This window comes from Pundamilia nyererei, unplaced genomic scaffold (assembly GCF_000239375.1).
Source record: "Pundamilia nyererei isolate P.nyererei 1_Seehausen unplaced genomic scaffold, PunNye1.0 scaffold00010, whole genome shotgun sequence".
Taxonomy (NCBI): domain Eukaryota; kingdom Metazoa; phylum Chordata; class Actinopteri; order Cichliformes; family Cichlidae; genus Pundamilia; species Pundamilia nyererei.
In genome coordinates, this window is record NW_005187411.1 from 5445647 (window position 1) to 5459152 (window position 13506).

At 39.4% G+C, this 13506-nt stretch overlaps 1 protein-coding gene across 1 annotated transcript; it reads left to right on the forward strand.

Moving 5' to 3' along the window:
* The first annotated feature begins 614 nt into the window (after positions 1 to 614).
* ivd (isovaleryl-CoA dehydrogenase) lies at positions 615 to 9325 on the forward strand. The gene is made up of 12 exons (XM_005723939.1): positions 615 to 917; positions 1700 to 1789; positions 2827 to 2878; positions 3040 to 3209; positions 3308 to 3401; positions 5528 to 5658; positions 5736 to 5832; positions 5937 to 6030; positions 7019 to 7100; positions 7230 to 7334; positions 7597 to 7669; positions 8469 to 9325. The coding sequence occupies exons 1-12, from the start codon at positions 786 to 788 to the stop codon at positions 8600 to 8602; spliced, it is 1254 nt and encodes a 417-aa protein (XP_005723996.1). The 5' UTR covers positions 615 to 785; the 3' UTR covers positions 8603 to 9325.
* Positions 9326 to 13506: the final 4181 nt, after the last annotated feature.

A 13506-nucleotide genomic window follows, 5' to 3' on the forward strand; every position in this document is an offset into this window, starting at 1 on the left:
AAGCACGTTTACAACAGAAGCAGCTGTTCCCTCCCACCTGCGAGTGGCTCACATTGGCTAAATGACGGCTGCTAGGCCTTTAACACGCAGCGTCGCAAAACCTCAAGAAAACACACAAAAAACCCTGATCATATCAGACGGAGAGCAAGTTGAGAGCTTACCAGTCTTGTCGAATTCCGAGATGTAATGACGCGCACTTAAAGAAGATGCAAAAACCATGGAAACGCCAAACGCAACGTAGCCAGTGGTTTGGCGCCCTGGGTGAACACTCAATGCAATATTGCCGTGCAAAATATCACAATACTGTGCTGGAAACAATAAATGAAAAGCTGAAAGATGCGTTTTTGTGCTAACTAATTATTGTTAAAAGGAAATATCACAGTGGCCATTAAATTTGCAAATTAATGATGATTCATTTCAGAAATTGTGAGTTTCCTCCCCTACAGTTTGTAAGTTATAGGTATCGTTATCGATGGTCCTGTATTTACTGGATATCTGATCGATACCAAAATTTGCAGTATCGCACTAGAAGAAGACGAAGTGGAAGATATGATGTGGTTTTATTTTTCACCGGTTCAGGGGGCGGCGGGGTACTTAAGCGCACTCCTGTGCCTGCGCGACCCTTCAGGTAAGAAGAACGACAGCGTGGACTACTTTTGTAGGACTAGGAAATATTGGCGGAGTGAGACCTCTTCCGTTTTATCTGCTACAAGACAGCCAGGCAGGAGACCTCAGACGTTCATCCGTGGTCTAACCTTCATCCCTGTTATTCTGCAAGCAGCACCATGTTTGCTGTCAGAAATGCACTTCGCCTCAGCTCCAGGTTATTCATCCCTGCGGTGACAAGAAGAGGCTGTGCCGGAGCTGCCATCCCCATAGACGACGTAGTGAACGGACTCACAGAGGAGCAGATACAGGTTAGCCACACTAGCTAGCTAATGCTAGCAAAACAAAGTGCACACTTGTGTCTGTGCGTGTCAACCGCAGGCATTAAAACAATCACATACTCTCAGAGACCAACATTTTTAGTGTGTTGTATAGTTTTGTGAATTTTAAGGGCAATAAAAGAAGACAGTTTTGCGAGGACACCGTCCCCCATTACGTGATGACATAAGTTAGCTAACAGCTACAAATTAAATGAAAAAAATCAAAAGCTACCGACTAATACTCGATTAATTTATCTAATTACATTTATCTAATTAGAAATTGGTCTATTTAACTAATTTTACTAGTTACATTATTAAACAATTTTATTAAATTTCCACGTATGACTTTACAAAGTAGGTTGTGGTAATAAATGGTAGTAATGGAGTGACTGATTGTTTACAGTCGATATTAAACCAAATCAAAGGTGACTGCAGGCCGGGCATATTTTTGCGCAAAGTGAAAGAGACTGGACCCGAGGCTGCAAGGAGAGCAGGGGGTGGGTGGGGTTCATATACGGGATCTGATTGGATGGAAGGAGTTGTCTCAGATCCCAGACCTTTTATAAAGTCAAATATACATGCAATGCAGTTAAAACATTTCAGTATGATTGGGCAAACAACACGTCCACCTGTAAATCAAACAACACACTTACCTCCATCTCCAGGCAGGTGAAACGCTTTCTCAAGCCGTCACTTTATGATCTTCATCCTCCCAGCACAGTCATTACAGGTATGGTTTTTTGCTAAGTAATTGTTTTACGTCCTTTCCACAGCTGAGGCAAACAGTTCGCAAATTCTTTGTAGAAAAACTTGCACCTCATGCCGACGAGATCGATAAGAAGAACGAGTTCCCAGGAATGCGGGTGAGTTGAAATGCACAAGTGACAAAATTCAGAAAGTTGTAGCTGATGTACCAAGTAGTAATGGAACTTGGGGACAGTACTTCTAGGTGGTAAAAGAAAACAACACATTGTTGATACATCTGTTGACATTCTTTACTTGCTGTATCCTGCACCACCACTTCTGAGTATCGTAAGCAATCCAGTGAGCTCAGCTGGCTTTTCTAAAGGAATCGGCATTGCTTTTTGAGCTTTAAAAAAGCACTTTTATATCTAATCGTATCGGAAAATGTGGTTGTCAAAAGCTTACTGTACTTTCAACGATTTCTTTAAGCTGTTCTTTTTCTAGGGTGGAGCGATTGTAAAGCATACATCTTTAATAACTTTAAAAAACAAGAATTTGGCTCACAAGTTTGAATTTATTTAGGATTTTCTCTAATCCACACAGGCTCAAAAGTATATGTATAGGCTCAAATATATACATAAACCACTGCTAAAACTTGGTTTGGAGCAGGGGCTTCTTTTCAGGAGATTCCAGTTCAGGCTTGAGTTTTGGTGGTTTCTGGGTTGTTCCTGAACCTCCTAACTAGTTTCTTGGGTGTCATCTTGGGTGACAGTTTGGGTCTTCTTCCAGAACTTGGCAAAGTTGTGACACATCCAATTTACTTCTACCTGTATGCAACTGTGTGAACTGACGAATCTGCAATTACTTAAAAGTCATTTCTGAGCATTGGTCAAGCCAATGAGTGGAGAATCAAACAAATCCTCTTTGTGCTGCCACAGGAAAACAACCACTTGTATTTTTTAAGTCACTAAAGATGCTGTACAAGCATTCCTGGAAAGAGAACCGTTCAAAGAAATCATTAAAAGACCAAATTTGTCGTGACGTTCATGCCCATGATGACTGTATGTAAACATCTGACCACAGCTGCATGACACCAATATATGTATATATAGCCAATATCGGCTGTTACTATTGGTTGAGCTCTAGTAGATATGCATGTTCAACTGTACCTCCAGTGTATTGTTTCTACTAACTTTCTGCTTTCCCTCTTAAACAGGATTTTTGGATAGAAATGGGGACGATGGGACTTCTTGGCGTCACTGCTCCAGGTGTGACAGCTGTGATTTTTATGTAGCAGGCAGTTCATACAGTTACAGTTATGTCTAACACATATTTTATGGTTCATATCAAGGCATAAAGGTTTCTATTTTTTTTTTTTAGCTGTTATTAGGCGAGTTTACACTCAGCTCACACTGTATATCCCTTTCAGTGGAATGTGGAGGCACAGGATTGGGCTACCTAGATCATATAATTGTGATGGAGGAGCTGTCACGAGTGTCAGCAGCCGTCGGTCTCAGTTATGGCGCCCACTCTAACCTTTGCGTTAACCAGCTGGTACGCCACGCCAATGAAAAGCAGAAGGAGAAGTATATGACAAAGGTCAGGATCAAACAATTCACGTTTAAATATTATCGAAAAACATTGAACGTAATGAGCTTGTTTAATTATTTCATTAATCGTGTTATTTCCTTTGCCAGTTACTGACAGGAGAACATGTTGGAGCCCTGGCAATGAGTGAGCCCAATGCTGGCTCTGATGTTGTGTCAATGAAACTCAGAGCAAAGAAAGAAGGTAAGACGCCCAAACTGTGACTCACTTCTCTGTGGTAATGATAAATGTTCAGCTTAATTATACATCCAGTATGTGGAGCACATAAATAAGATCTGCTTTATTAGCTTTCTTGGTCTTACAGATCTGTGTGTTTGTTTTGTGTTTGTTTTTTGTACTCTTGGTCCGCTTTGCCAGTGTCACGTAGCTTTATTTGTGTGTTTATTGAGTGTTATTAATATCAAGGACTTTACAAGAAGAAGGATTCATTATTCTATTGTTTTGTTCACCTCAAAATCATTAAAATCTGAATGCATTTTTACATAAGAACATCTTCTGAAAGCTATTATCATGGTATGTTAAAGATATGTGTTGGACACTCTCTTGATGGGGGGGGAAAAAAGAGTTTTCAGGGCTTTATTAGCTCAGGGTTTGACAGAAATGCTATTGGCATTTACCACACTGAAAATGTACAAATGAGTCAGACTCAGCAAGGTGTCGTGTGTGTGCTGCATGGCCAGATTGTGAGTATGAGCTGCTTATAGAGGCATAAAATTTGACTGTGTTGTTTATCTGAAAACATTATTTTGATAGTTAATAAGATGTGACAGCAGCAACAAAAAGTCGGGCTTTTTTAAAATGGAGTTTGTGAGGTTATAGACTGTATTATGTAAGTATTGAAGTTAAAAGCTTTTTTTTTTTTTTGCGTATGTAATAAACAAGTTATGAATAGAACTATTTGAGCTGCTGTTTTCGCAGCCTGGTTAGCACCATCAGCTCACAGGAAGACAGTTTTGTACCTGCATCAGATTTCTACCTGGTACTTCCTGCCACAGTGCTTGTTAGTTTAGCTGCTGATTCTAAATTGGCAATAGGTGAATGTGTTGTTCAGTTTCACTGATTCAGCCTCGTGATGGAGTGATAACCTGTACAGATTGCACCCCACTGCTTGCTCAGGGACTGCTGGGGTGGGTTCAAGCTGTAGTGAAGAACATGGATGAATTACTTTTGCTGCCTGGTGCGACATTCGGGGATGGGGAAAAAATTTTCACTGCTGTGAAGCAAAGTTCTCACATGTCTGTGGTAGGTTTGTCTCCTTGCAGTGGATGCAGGCAGTGTTTTTTTTTTTTGTTTTTTTTTTCTCTTTTACATAGACTGTATATAAAAGATCAACATAGCTACCATGAGGTCACTCATTGGTGAAGTGATGAGGCAGTGGTGGATCTGATCAAGACCCTGAGGGAAACATGCACACTAACCCTCATCCTAAAGCATACCCTGTGTTATCTTCCTTCTGGACACAAATGGGGAAGATTATTTGTAAAATGTATCGTATTTTATTCATTAAGACTTGAAACTACAAACTAAGAGCATAAACTCATTATAAAACATTGATAATGAAGTCATGGATCGAGGGAGCCAAAGCACTGTACTCCAATGGGCCTCTGTACAGTCAAAGTCGCTGTCTGCTTGCCATTTGAAATAATGCAGGTTTGAGGCACTTCACTTTTCAAACTCAAATGCCATGTCCATCTTTTATATACAGTCTATTGTGTATATTTGGCTGAATGACGAGCAGTTTTTCCACTTCAAACTTCAACATAAATAGAAATATTAGAGGTTGTGTGCATAAAAGTTTAGGACTGTCCATGAAGAGCTTGGCATAAGCCAAAGGCATCAACAAGACCAAAATGCCAAGCACCTATACTGCCCAAGGCCGGTGAAAACAAATGCAAATATATACAAACATGAATTCCAGCAGGGAAATGTGATGCCTTAACAGCAAAAAGATGTGAAGTGACAGATAGTATCTACTGGCAGGCCTAAGAGAACCAAAATAGTATCAGTGCCTTTTGTTTTTTTAATGACAATATCAAATGTCAAATCCTCAAAATTACCAGCTGCACAGCTCTCTAGTGCTTCCACACATGCGCCACCTGGTGAATGAGTGAGATATATCATTGCCATCAGGTGTAAGCCATGAGGTTTGGAGGCAGCATTCATGCTTTGTAAGTACTGCCTTTCAAGCTGTGGGTGATTGTCAGTATTTTGACAAAGCCCAGAGAGAATTTTTAAGTTGTTGGAAAATGCAGTGCCCTGAAATTGTTATATTACAAAGTAACTACTATATGAACATAATCTTTTCACAGGAGACTATTACGTTCTGAATGGAAACAAGTTCTGGATCACGAATGGCCCGGATGCCGATGTGCTTATTGTGTATGCCAAAACGGATCCCGAGGCCTATCAAAAAGGCATCACAGCTTTCATTGTCGAAAAGGTAAATTCAGTAAAAGAAGGTGTACTAATAATAAACAAGTGTCTTTATTTGTGCATTTATATATACACTTTGTGTAGGGAACACCTGGATTCTCGACCGCACAGAAGCTCGACAAACTCGGCATGAGAGGCTCAAGCACCTGTGAGCTCATCTTTGAAGACTGCAAAATCCCAGGTGTGCCTCACTATGCATTGTTACTTTATGTCATCCTAATGCAAACTGATTGTCTTTTATCAGCGTGGAATTTATTTTGTTTTCGTTTCTCCTGTCTTTTATAGCGGAGAACATCCTGGGTCCATTAAACAAAGGCGTGTATGTGATGATGAGCGGCTTGGATCTGGAGCGACTGGTGCTTGCATCTGGACCTATTGGGTAAGGTTCACCAGAAGAGGTTGGCTGGTTGGTTTACACTGATGTCAAGTTATATCTAATCACATATACATGTTGATTTAATTAGAAATGACCAAGTATTTTAGTACATAAATGCTGTATCCAGTGATTCTGTGAGTGTGTGCTTCAGCTTTGAAAGTTACTGGACTTGGTGTGCGAGAAGTTGTGTTTATGTGTTGTTCATTAGCATGCTGAGCCTGGACTGACACAGCCATTTTCCACTATTACCTGCTCAGGTTGGCTCCGCTCCACTTGGTTTTTAGGGTTTTCCATTAAGTGGTAGCACCTGGTACTAGCCACCTTTTAGTACCCACTTGGCTGAGATTCCAAGTGATCTGAGGCAATCCAAAAATGTGACTTCAACTGACTGCATGCCACCGATTGGCTAGTCAGTGGCATCACGTGATGCCATGAAAATCAAAACAGCCATTTTTAAAGCCCAGTAAGAAAGAAAATGGCTGCACAAAAAGCAACACTGTGGCCCGCGAGTTGGACGAAAAGCTATACACCGAGCAGCAGGTATATACCGCTGCCTCAACGCCCTCCTTTGTTGTGGTGTTCATGTCGCACACATATGACGTCACCGGACTTTTGCCCGTGTTGCTATATCCATGCATATTAGGTGTTTGCCCATGCTGACTTTGATGAAGTGATATTTTGTGCCGTTTCAAAGCTGAAATCTCACGTCTCTGTATAGTGGTTTGATTTGCAGTATTTGATTGGCTAATGCAGGAACTCCTTTTATATCATGGGCCACATACAGCTCACCTTAATCTTCAGTGGCCCAGACCAATGAAACTACATGATAAATGAGTACAATTACAGAAAAGTTCTGGTAGTTCATTGGCCAGACTGTCCTGTAATTTAAATTTAGTTAAACATGTTTAACATATATTTTTTGAATGTTGTCCTATAACCTTAGAGATGTGACACATTTCATTTAATGTGACATCCTCATATTGTGTTTCAGCATCATGCAGGCGGTTCTGGATGCTGCTATTCCCTATCTGCATGTCAGAGAGGCTTTCGGACAGAAGATCGGACACTTTCAGGTTTTGCCTTCATTTTTCACTTTCCTCAGAGAATAAAAATTCAAATATTTTGACGGCCATTGTGTTTAATGATTTTTTTAATTCACGTTTACTCAAGTCAGACTGACCTGATGTTCATCTGTTTGACAGCTGATGCAAGGGAAGATGGCTGACATGTACACCAGGCTGAGCGCCTGTCGGCAGTATTTGTACAGTGTTGCACGTGCTTGTGACAGAGGACACTTCAGCGCAAAGGTGAGAAGTTTGTAATCACGTCTGCTTCTGCAGCACTCAGGCAGTCACTTTAGCCAAGAAGTTTCCTAAATTCATATCCTGTATAATGGCCCCTTTTAAGCATTAAATAAGAATTTTATAGAAAATGTTGTAATATATGTTTAATCTTTTGTTGGATCCTAAAGGTTCTCATTTTCAAGTCTGCATCCAGTTACTTGTTTTTTCCTTTCCGTAGAGACTTTCTTGTCTAACTCAGTGACTGTGATGCTTTGTGTGTTTGCAGGATTGTGCTGGAGTGATCCTGTATTGTGCTGAGAATGCCACTCAGGTTGCTTTGGATGGGATTCAATGTTTGGGTGAGTGCCAAGAACCAGAGCTGAAATGAAATGAGAGTAGATTCTTAAACTGAGGAAATTGTCATGATTTAATCAATGTACAAACAACATATTTCAGGTTGCAACCAACACACAGCTGTTAGGAAGGTCTAGTTAACAGAAAGAAAGTTCATAGTAAAATGAGGGATTTCCCCTAAAGCCGGTTTCACACGTAGACTATAGCTGAGCTTTTCTCGGCTTCACTCAGCAAAACTGCACAAAACAAAGATGTCTGTAGCAGTCAGATTATTCATTAAATGAGTGTAACCTTGTTAGTTTACTTCAAAAAGAGTCGAGTGTAGGTCACATGTCTGACTTCTCGCAAATTATTTGCAGACCCTGTTAAACCAGCTGGAGGATTTCTAGTACTGAGAATGTGCCTGAAACGCATATTTTTCCTGTTGTGAGAGGGCAGCACTGTGATCTGTTACCAGCTTAGTTCGCCCGACAATTTGTGGAGTTCATGTGTAAAAACCTCTTACTAATTAGTTGATGTGATAACCCCTTATCCATTACACTGATTCTTTCCTAATAAACAGCATCAACAGTCTGACTTGTTTTAATCCGTTCTGCTCTGACAGTCACTGGCTGCTGGAGCTGACGTAGATCTGTAGAATGTATTTGCTGAGGTGCCTATATGAAGTCACTTTTTCATTCATTTTGTTTTGGAGACATAGATATCTGATATTCCAACATGGTTTTTGTTGATTAACAGATGGCCACCCTTGAGCTCTGTTACTACTCGGTAACTTTGCACTAACATCTTTATGTCCTTTGTCAGGTGGCAATGGCTACATCAATGACTACCCACTGGGGCGATATCTGCGTGACGCAAAGCTGTATGAAATTGGTGCCGGGACAAGTGAAGTTCGCAGGCTCATCATTGGACGAGCCTTCAACTCCTTGTTCAAATAAAGCTGAGGGGGTGATCACCAAAAGACTGCGAGTGGTTTGCTGTGGATGATAAAAGTTATTCACACACACAAGGCCTTACTGTACAAAAGAACTTGTCACCAAGGATTTTGATTAGTTTCAGTCAAAACAGATCATTATGAAATTGTGATATTAGAACTCGACATAATGAAAAGCAATTTTAACTACATTAAGTGGCCTTTATGTGACTTTTTTTAGCTACAGTACGAAAATGTTCGTATTCTCCAACCAGGTAGCAAGAAGTTGCTGTGAAATCTGTTGATAAAGGCCCAATCATTTTGGTGATTGGTCACTGAAATGTGTATTCCTTGTGTGGTTGCTGGAGGTTACTGGCAGTCGCTGGTCACAGAGAGGTATACACTAAAAACCCTTCAGCCAACATGTTTCAAATTGTGCAACTTTTACACTCACTGGCTGCATTGAAGAACCGTGTATCATATAGGGGCTCAGTGTTACCTCACTTATTATCACTACAGTTTAAAAAAACAAGTCTGATGACGTTGCCGCCATCATTGTCTGAATTTTCTTGATTTGTAAGTGTGAAATCTAATCGAACTGTAGTTCAGATCTTCAGAAACATGATTTCAAAGCAAAATGAAATATGTGAAAAGGGCAAATGTCTGTGAGTGCTCTGCTAGCATTTGTTTCTTTTTGGGAGCATATGTCACTGTTTGTATACAATAAAAATCAGTCTGTAGAAATCTCTCAGATTTGTCTTCCTTTCTGCAAAGAATTATGTAGTTGTACATTGTGAACGTGTATGAAATGAAATCTTATAAAATAAAAATTGTAATTTTCTATTTCTGTCTGTGTTTATTGCACACATTTATGAAAGATTTGTAATCCACGTTCCATGAACGTTTTTTCTCCTTGCGTTTTGCACTGATTGAGAATTACAGCTGCTGTGAATTATGAGATTAGTCAGGTTTATATGGGTGGGAGAAATATTGCAGGGAAAATAAATCTGCTGTCGAGCTCCATACCTCAATCCATGAAGCCCGGATTAATTTGGTTTAATTCCATTTTATTTCAATTTTGGGGAGAATTATTGTGATATATCTCCTGTGACGCTGGAACAGCATCCTGTCTGTAAAATGCAAGACCTCCAGTTTGCACTGCAAAATATGTGTTTAAACCCCCTGTCCTACATGTTAGAGTAGCCTTAAAACAACTGAGATTAATTTTGGATAAGGTTTAGGGATGATTTACATGCCCTAAATTAAAATATAAGTTATAAAAGTCAAATTCATAATCGAGGCTATCAAATGTTAAACTATGAGGACAACGTGTTAGCATAGTTTTGCATTTTTTACATTTTAATAGTTTGAGGGGGAACTCATTTATTACAGCCTATTATATCTGAACACATCATGAGGTACTCCTGACAGTCACTTTGTGGAAGTTAAATGTGTAATTATACCTCTGAACTTTAGAAGCATATAAAACAGCAATAAAAAATTTAGCCTCTTATTTCCAGGTCATCTTACTAAATCTTAATGATTTCTCTGTGATCCCTGTGGCTTTCCAATCCCTCTCAGTAACTTGTGGCTGAAACTTCTCCATCACCTGTTAACATGATATCATATCTGCCGTGTATGAGTCAGGTTGACTAATGTGCAGAAGATAGGGAGGTTAGATTTATTTCTGTGAACTAGAAGAGCATTTGTGCATTGTTTGTATCTTGGAATAAAAAAGAGGTCTGGTAAAAGCATGTCTCTATAGTTCCTCTGTATCCACTGAACACAGGGAAAAGCCAAAGAGGAGCCAGTAGCTCGAGCTATAATTGGAGTGAATTAAACATGGATGGGATTTGCGTTACTGGGTGGATTTTCACGCATTTACAGCCTATATGTGTATATATATATATATATATATAGAGAGAGAGAGAGAGACATATTTGGATTCAACAAGGTGCAAACATGAACAGTACTTATGAAGACTGTGACATTTAAACTGTGCTCAAGGGTGCTAGGGGGCTCAAGGTATCCCAAGAAAGGATCTCCCACACTCCACATTGATATTGAGTTCTGACCATCTGAATATCACAGCAGAAATAAAGTACATGTGGTCTTGAGCTACCCCTCGTTGCCTTGTAATTCTGTAGAAAATGGGAAATATGAGACTTAATGGAAACATAAATAGAAATACAGTATTTATGGGAAAAATCACTTGTACAATTGAGGCCATTTCTGACAAGGCTTTGGAGAAAATTAGATGCTTCAGCTCATGGTTGAATGCATCTCTCAGGTGCTGTGCCTTTTTAATACTATATAAGCACAAATGATGCATTTTTATGACAAGCTGTTGCTAATAACGTGCCTAAAGCAGGGGTGTCCAACTCCAGGCCTCAAGGGCTGGGAACATCAAGACATGTTGAGGAGGTGATTTAGCCATTTAAATTAGCTGTGTTGGATCAAGGACACATCTAAAACCTGCAGGACACCGGCCCCTGAGGCCTGAGTTGGACACCCCTGGCCTAAAGATACAATTTAAAATGGATTCTTTTCCAAGTTGTCATCTGTCTGTAAACGTGACATTTTTTGATGGTTAAGTGATTCATAGTTAAAGTAGATCAAAAGCATTCCTCTGAAAATGGACTGAAAATGAGTAAAAGCAGCCAATGTCTGAGGAAAAACTTTAAAAGATCTTCAGAAAACCTGGAGAACTATTGCTCCAGACATTTTGCCTCAAGACTTTTGTACGGTACTGTACCCGGACCAGCCCATCTGGCACCAACAACAATGCCAAAGTCCCTTAAACTACGTTTCTTCCTAGTTCGGATGCTTGGTTTGTAATTTCATAGTTTTCAGTTAAATAATTCTGCAACTGAAGCGGCAACACTGGGACTGTTTGTTTATTCCCGGCAGAACAAGCAAAATTTATGGTCGAAACCACATACTAAACCATTTGAGGAAAAAAAATGCTAAATTCAATCCACAAAACTAGAAATATTGGCAGTTAAATGGATACGCTCATTAGTATCAAGCAGGATATAAATTCACACATTGGCCATGTGTATCTGTCCATCCACTCCAATAACTTTGATACTGGGCTAGTAAGTCAGGCAAAAAGATAAAAGATTTTTAGGAAATGTTTGATACTTTGATGTAGCCCTCTTAGCAGGTTGACCACATCCACTTCAAATGAGGTCAGAAGAACTGTCACACTTCCGTGCTGCTTTCGTGTGAATGCGCCGGGTTTTCAGTTTGGCGACATGATAAATCACCTCTGACACGAGGTTGTTGTTGAGGGACTAGGGAAGCTTGAACATCTATGACACCTAGCGCACACCTCGTTCATGGTAATACGTTTCATATTGCATGTAGTTGAAAAACGTCTTTTTTTGTCTTCAGTTGTTTTTGCAGTTTTCAGCCATTGTATTTTAAGTCACCCAGAAAAATGTACTGGATTTTTTTTTTTTTACCAGAATTGTTCTTCATAATGCTAAATTATGAGGCTTTTTCTGATAAAGAGCACATCTGGGGGAGCACGTGAGTTGTTTCGCTATGGCACACGAAGTTGTTATAACTCAAATAGCCCAAGAATTCACAGCCTTTACAAGTATTCAAGTCTGCAGACATTTACATGGCAGACGTGAGTGGGAAGTGAGCATTGTGCGTTCTAATCATGATATACTACATCAACATGGTGTTTAATTTACAGGTCTTCTCTAACCACATAGTTAGTGCAGGAATTTACACGTTAACTCTGTGTACATCAGTCAATAACAGTCGAGGCCTTAGGAAATCCACATGTCTGTACAAAACACAGTGCCCTCAACCAAACAGGAAATCCGTGATTTTCCACTTTACAGATTTCATCATTTTCAGGCTTTCTATCTTAATGACATCCTCCATATTTGGTCAGTTTAGTCTAAAGACCTCGGGGAAGCTAAATTGCAAGTTTCTGAGTTTTCATTGAAAGGCATGTCGGTGGAACTGTGGTGAATTATGGTGTTTTGTCAAGAAACCTTAACGTGTAATTAACCAGACTTGTATCATGGAATTAAAACTTCTAGCATGAGGCCACACTCAAAAAACACAAAACAAAAAAAGATCCCTGACCCTCAGTAAACATGAAGCAATATTTTAAAAAAGGCAACTGAAATATGAAATGAAAGATTTATTTTTTCAAATAATTGATCACTAAGGAAAATGTGCTTGGTGTAAACTGAATGTGCACCTGTCAAGTTAAATTTAAATAACCAGACTCCATTAAATGTAACATTTTATATTGTACTTATGAAACAATATTACACACATTTTTTTTTAGCGCATATGGATGTGTGGATTTCGATTCAGACCCTCCTCTGTACTGGTGACTAAAACCTACAGATCATGATGATGCAAACGTTTTTCATGCTATGTTTAATAGCATCGCCATCATGTGTCATTACGTACAATACAACTTGAAGATCACAGTGATCCTCATGCCCGAAACACATTTATTACAATTTTCCAAATTTAAGGACTAGCATGGTTGTGTGTTGTTCCTACACAGAAAACACTGAGTCATAATAGACAAAGACCTTCTTTGTAATGAAGTTACACTGTGTGCTTCTCAGGCATAGTGTCATCACCACAGGGCTATGGGTGGTTGGTATTTTTTGGAGGACCGCATGCAAGTATATGTCGTAAGTATGATATAAGCAGTCTGAAGCCATTGTTTTGATCATTAGTTCACCCATTGTGACATTTTAGCTCCTTATGGAGAAGAACCAAAATGCAGACACAACCTAAATGACATAAATAACAAAGTACATAAACAAAAATAACCCTTTAATGACTGATTTCCCCCTAAAAAGAAAAGAAAAAATAGGAGAGGATAACAAGTAGAAGTAAACACGGGAGATAAAAGGAATGTGTTAAGACAAGGAAGGATTGGAT